The sequence below is a fragment of the Microtus ochrogaster genome, chromosome 10 (assembly GCF_000317375.1).
Source record: "Microtus ochrogaster isolate Prairie Vole_2 chromosome 10, MicOch1.0, whole genome shotgun sequence".
NCBI lineage: Eukaryota > Metazoa > Chordata > Mammalia > Rodentia > Cricetidae > Microtus > Microtus ochrogaster.
Window position 1 is genome coordinate 59,821,740 of NC_022016.1, and position 6,070 is coordinate 59,827,809.

Below are 6,070 nucleotides of genomic sequence, written 5' to 3' on the forward strand. Positions count from 1 at the left end.
GTAGGGAGGGCCTTAGACCTTCCACAAAGCAATGTGCCTTACCCTCTCTGAGGATTGGTTGGGAGTGGGGTGGAAGGGTGTGTGGAGGGAATGGGAGGAGGAGAGTGGGAACTTGGATTGCTATTTTTTAAAAATCTAATAAATTTTAAAAAAATAAAAAAAAAGAAGAAAGTGGTTAAGGGAACAGGTTAAGGGAATTGGAACTCTGCCTGAGTTCAAATTCTGTTTGTACCACTTGCATGTTTGGAAGGCTCTTGAACTCTCCCAGTCTCATAATAAACCATATCTACCTTAATATGTTTTTTTTACATATATTTTTATTTTTTATGAGAATTGGGTGTTAGGTCCCCGAAACTGTAGTTATAGACAGGTGTGAGCTACCATGTGGGTGCTAGGAATTACTGGGTCCTCAGGAAGAGCAGCCAGTGCTCTTAACCACTGAGCCATCTATCTCCAGCCTCCTCAACAGGTTCTTAACAGGTTAAAATGAGATATACAAATCCAATCTATCCAGGAGTATTTGGCATACTGTAAGCACTATTAAGAAGTATTAACTAGTATGTTAAGACCAAGCAAGCGCTTTGGCTAGAATCATCACATTATCTTAAACAAAGCTCAAAGTCAATTGGTGGGCGCAGAGATGACTAAGCAGCTAAGAGCACTCGCTGCTCTTGCAGAAGACTCCATAGTGGTTTACAACCAGCTGGAGTTATAACTCCAGTTCCATGGTATCTGGCCCCCTCTCTGGCTTCTGCAGGCACCAGGTCAGCATGCAGCGTACATACATATATACAGACAAAAACACTCATACATGTAAAATAAAAATAAATACACCTTTTTAAAAGGAAAAAAAAAGCTGGACAGTGGTGGTGCACATCTTTAATCCCAGCACTCAGGAGGTAGAGGCAGGTGGATCTCTGTGAGTTTGAGGCCAGCCTGGTCAATAGGCAGCCCAGGCTACTCAGAGAAACCCTGTCTCAAAAAGATCAAAAAAAAAAAAAAAAAAAGAAAAGGCAGGGAGAAAAGGAAAGTCAATCAGTATCAAGACGCATGGTGGAATGATGCCTAGGTCAGAAGAAATAATGTGGACAGACAGTGGGCTTAGAGAGCAGATACCGAGAGGAAATGCTTGGCCATGGAGTCACAAAGACCTTATCCTCTTCAGGTCCACAAGGGCCAGTGCTTTCCAGAATTCCTGGGTTTCTATCTCCTTAGCCCCAGGAAGTGACCTCTGACTCACCTGGTATCCCATTCGTCAGAGCCAGTATCATACTTATAAGTAGGCTGGAAGGTGAGCTCGCCCTCTGTGAAGCCTTCAAAGACGGTCTTAGCAGCCACCTGGATTTTCAGCTATGCAAAAGAACGGGGGAGAAAAGCCCTCAGAATAAAAGGTCAAAACTGGGATTGGTGGAAACCATGAAATTAATCTACTTCCCAAGCCGTACCTCAAAGGGAAAGGACCCATGAGAAAACTATTTCTATTCCCAAGTCAAAGAAATGATTCCATGATGAGAAACAGCTAAGTTAAGATTCTTCTCCTTCAACTAATCTGTGCAGGGAAAGGGAGCAATTGAAGGATTCAGACCCAGTGATGCCAAGGTTGTCAAGGGGACAAGAGCTCAGGTGGAAAAGAAAGAGGGCTCCAGCATCCTGGACAAGTCTACCGAGGGGAGCAGCCTGTAAAGTGGCTGTTGCTCTCTGGAAGGTGTCCTACAACGACACGACCACGAGTGGCGGTGGGAAACAGAGAAGAGCCGAGCAAGTTCGCTCCCACTGGAGAAAACTGGTAACAAGGAGGAGGCAGGGGCAGCGAACTCATTCTAAAGAGAATTAGTAAACCACCAGACGTATACCAACTAGTTTCTTTACTGAAGGAAGAAACAAAACCAATAACATAAGGCCCCTTTGACCCCAATCCCTGGTCTCTTGAGTGGATGGGAAAGTGTGTTCTTATTCTAAGGGACACAAAGTGCTTCCAGGACAAAGCCAAGAGAAAGGAATGCAGATGGAATGCGGGCAGCAGAGGACGTCGGGCCCTTAGGGAAGCCTCCAGGCTAGGGAAGGAGAAACTGGGCTCCAAGCTCTCACAGCGGAGGAGCAGCTGCCCGAGGAAGACACAGAACAGAAGAAGACACAGCAGGGCGTCTGTACCTGATCATATGCATACAGGGTTTGAAAGGCCTTCTCTTCAATGAGCGCTTTCACCTTTTCCACATCCAGCTCTTCTATTCTGTAGTTGAGATCCCCCAGCCACAAGATCACACTGTAAGGACAGAGCACAAAGGTGACAGGGTTTAGGAGAGGCTTACCCCTCCCTATCCAGAATGCATCAGACACAAGACCCAGAGCGAGACAAAAACTTAGCTGCGGCAGAATTTTCCTTCCCGCCCATGTCTAACATGTCTAACGCACTGCTGATTCTATTGTCTTGGCCCACGCTCATCATAAACGGCCTGGAGTTCTTGACTGTTTTATTCAGGTACAATTGAAAAGACAGACTCATAAGCCTGTTTGCTGGTGTCATGACACATGCCTGTAATCCTAGCACTCAGGAGGAGGAGTATAGCCAGTCAAAAACTAGTTTGGTTAACCGGGCGATGGTGGCACACACCTTTAAACCCAGGCAGAGGCAGGCGAATCTCTGTGAGTTCAAGACCAGCCTGGTCTACAGAGCTAGTTCCAGGACAGGCTCCAAAGCCATAGTCTCGGGAAAAAAAAAAAAACAAAAAAAAAACCTAGTTTGGTTATAGTTTGGTTATATAGTGGACAAAATACTCAAACAAACAAACAAACAAAACAAAAAAATCTAAAAGAAAGATAGTTGTTTATTGAATAGCAAGAAGTAGTTTTTAAAAAGATCAAGAAGAAGTATAAATCCCACCAGTCAGTCACTTAGGCACCCCTGTTACATTCCAGCCCACAAACACACTCTTGGCATTTTCCAAGGGAGAATTGCCTGAAGCGAAGCTCACATTTAATAGCAAGGCCAGGATTGCCCACCACATCACTGGCTTACTCTGCACTCCTGGGAAGAGCTGTGTCATGTGGTTCATTACACCTGCTGCTGCTCCCTGATGGTCTCAGACATGCCATGAAGTCAAGTACTGCTCTACCTGAAGCCAACAACCATGTCACTATATAATCTGCCTAGCAGCGTGCCCCCTCCCCCAACAAATGCATCCTCAGGCTAAAAGCAGACAAAAAGCCATTCCAGCTGCAGCCTCACAAAGGAGGAGACATGCTCCCTACGAGGGACCCTGGAGAAGAACGGCCCTCCAGTCAGCCAGAGACAGTTCCACAGATTTGGACAGGACCCCAGTGGCTTCCTCTTCTTTATAAATAAGATTCATAAATTTCCATTGTGACCACAAAGTCTGAAATTCCAAAGCTTTGAAAGCAAACAAAATAGCAAGTTTTGGAGATTAATGAAATTCAGAGAATGAACGAAAACTGGCACAATATGCTCTGTGCAGCTGCAACTATGCTTTTGACAGGTAGAATCAAGAAGGAATGAGCAAGTGCAGGCAACAAGCATGGGCCAGACTCTCAACTGCACCGGCTCTGGAAGAACAGACATGGAAACTTCAAGCAGTACTCCAAGCTGTGTGCAAGATGCAAGCTTTCTGACAAGTAAACCCCATGTCCCTCCAGGGACAGGGAATGCTTGACCGTGCTTTTACTGGTCTTCCAGATGGTGAGTTAGAAAGCCAAGAATTTCCAAGAGACAAATAAAAGCTGGCAGATACCCAGTCTCTAGTGTTCACCTCTAGCGTGGTGGAGAACCCAGAGCCTAGCAGTCACAAGGGAACTGAGGAGGGAAAAAACTCGAACTCACTCGTGCTTGCTAATGGTAAGAGGGGGGAGGCTTGGGTCCACTTGAGAGAACTGCATTCGAGAACAAATATCTTTGTAGTCCTGGTTCCTCCTCTCGTACTCTTCTATGTGGGCGGCCAAGTGGGAATTTACAACGCAGATACTCGTGTTATGCAGCTGGAACCGGATTGCCACTCCTCCTTTGTTACCCTAGAAGAAAGACCCCTCCTCGGTCATTTAAACCTTCTGACTTTCACATATTTCGTCTTTGTTTTCCTAATGGCCTTATGGGGTTACTATCTATATCTTACAGATAAGAATACAAATTCCGAGGCTGGAGAGATGGCTCAGTGGTTAAGAGCATTGCCTGCTCTTCCAAAGGTCCTGAGTTCAATTCCCAGCAACCACATGGTGGCTCACAACCATCTGTAACAAGGTCTGGTGCCCTCTTCTGGCCTGCAGACATACACACAGACAGAACATTGTATACATAATAAATAAATAAATATTTTTTAAAAAAAAAGAATACAAATTCCCCAAGCAAAATGACTAGACATTACAGAAAGCTCAGGCCTGAGTCTGTCTCCCTCAACCTTCTATTCTTTTCTCTGTATCACTAGTGAGCCAGCCAAATGTCCAGCTCAGCTTCTGCAGAGAGATCTTAGGGCAGGACTCTAGGAGCCTCAAGAAGAACAGGACCCTGTTTTCCTAGGTGGCCAAAACAGTTTCTGTACCATACGACACTATAGGTGGATCAACCAGGGGCTCCGGCATTGAGTAACTACCAGGATAGAGAAATGCATCAGCTGGATTTCTAAGCTGTCTGCTCAGTCCAGTCCTGTTCGTGTGTACAGCTTGTTCTGCAGCAGCAGCCTCTCAGGTGGGTTTGTATTGTTCCTCATCAAGAAAGGCTGAGTCAAAGTCCTCAATGCGAAAAACATACATACCAAGGACTCACTGTGGTGATATTTTGTTTGTATTTTAACAAATAAAGCTTGCCTGAAGATCAGAGTGCAGAGCTAAACCACTAGAGGCCAGGCAGTGGTGGCTCACACCTTTAATCCCAGAACTAGGGAGACAGGCAAGTGGATCTCTGTTAGTTCAAGGTCACCCTGGGCTACACAAAATTAATCCAGTTTAAAAGAGAAACAGTTCACACAAAGGTGATTTGGCATTTGGGATTACATGCCTTTAATCCTAGAGGTGGAGACAGGAGTGATATGGCTGGGCGGGGAGAGAGGAATATAAGGGGAGAGGAGACAGGAAAGCAGTGCAGTCTGAGGACAGGATCGCCCCTTCAGTCTGAGCATTGGTAGAGGTAAGAACTCTAGTGGTTGGCTGCTCTGCTTCTCTGATCCTTCAGCTTTCTCCCTGATGGCTAACTCTGGATTTTTATTATTAAGAGCAATTAATTCCGTGCTACAACTCACCATTCTCCCCATGATTCCTGTCCCCACAGTCTCGGCTTCCACTTCTGAGATATATGCTGCGTGTTCCTGTTTGACGTACAACAGCAGCATAATCCCAACCAGTCGGATGAGCTTCACCTGGAACACAGAGCCCAATTCTCAAGTGATGGCGCCGCAGACAGAAGCTGGAAACCAGAATACCCCGAGGGAAATGTGGTGTGGGAGCTGGCTGAAACACTAGCATACCTCCTCCTCCAGGCCAGGAGACAAGGTGAGCAAGCTACACGATCCCCTAAACTACTTACAAGTACCAGGACCCTGCGTCTTTCTATTCAGACAGGCCCTCTGGGGAAATGAGGCTGACTAGGAACAGTTCCCACTGAAAGTTCACCAAAAAGCTGAGCGTTTGCGTCAGGCTTCCCTTTGAGGATATGGAAAGTGAAGAAGACCCCAGCTGTCCCTTACCTTTGCGTACTTGGCACCTGGGTGGAGGCTCTCTGACACAGCCTTAAACCACTCTTCCTCCTTTGGGGTATCATGGAAGAAGAAGGCTTCTTTACTCAGATCTAGCTCCTGGAACCTATGCAGAGAGAGGCAACACTGAACCAGGGAACACACCCCAAGTCTGCTCAGGTGCTCAGCTTTCTAGCTGAACTGGGGGGACCCTCCAGAGGGGCTAAAAACAAACAGATCCAGAGAACTGAATGTCGTGGGATTTCCCAGGTGCGTCTCTGAACATGAGCTCACTTCCTCCCTATGACCTAGCCACTGAAATAGTTGGAAACATCCAGAATCATTAGGTCAATAAGGATTAAAGTGGCAAATTGGAGCCGGGCGATGGTGGCGCA

General features: G+C 46.3%; 1 protein-coding gene across 3 annotated transcripts in view; it reads right to left on the reverse strand.

Annotated features, from left to right (window-relative positions):
* Positions 1-6,070, reverse strand: part of Inpp5b (inositol polyphosphate-5-phosphatase B) — a 69,833-nt gene that overhangs the window by 17,768 nt on the left and 45,995 nt on the right. For all 3 annotated transcript variants that reach the window (XM_026781935.1, XM_026781934.1, XM_026781936.1), the window contains 5 exons: positions 5,688-5,802; positions 5,244-5,360; positions 3,836-4,023; positions 2,152-2,263; positions 1,241-1,350 (listed from right to left, as the gene is read on the reverse strand). In XM_026781935.1, the coding sequence (XP_026637736.1) occupies positions 1,241-1,350; positions 2,152-2,263; positions 3,836-4,023; positions 5,244-5,360; positions 5,688-5,802 (642 nt within the window). The remainder of the gene's footprint in view (positions 1-1,240; positions 1,351-2,151; positions 2,264-3,835; positions 4,024-5,243; positions 5,361-5,687; positions 5,803-6,070) is intronic.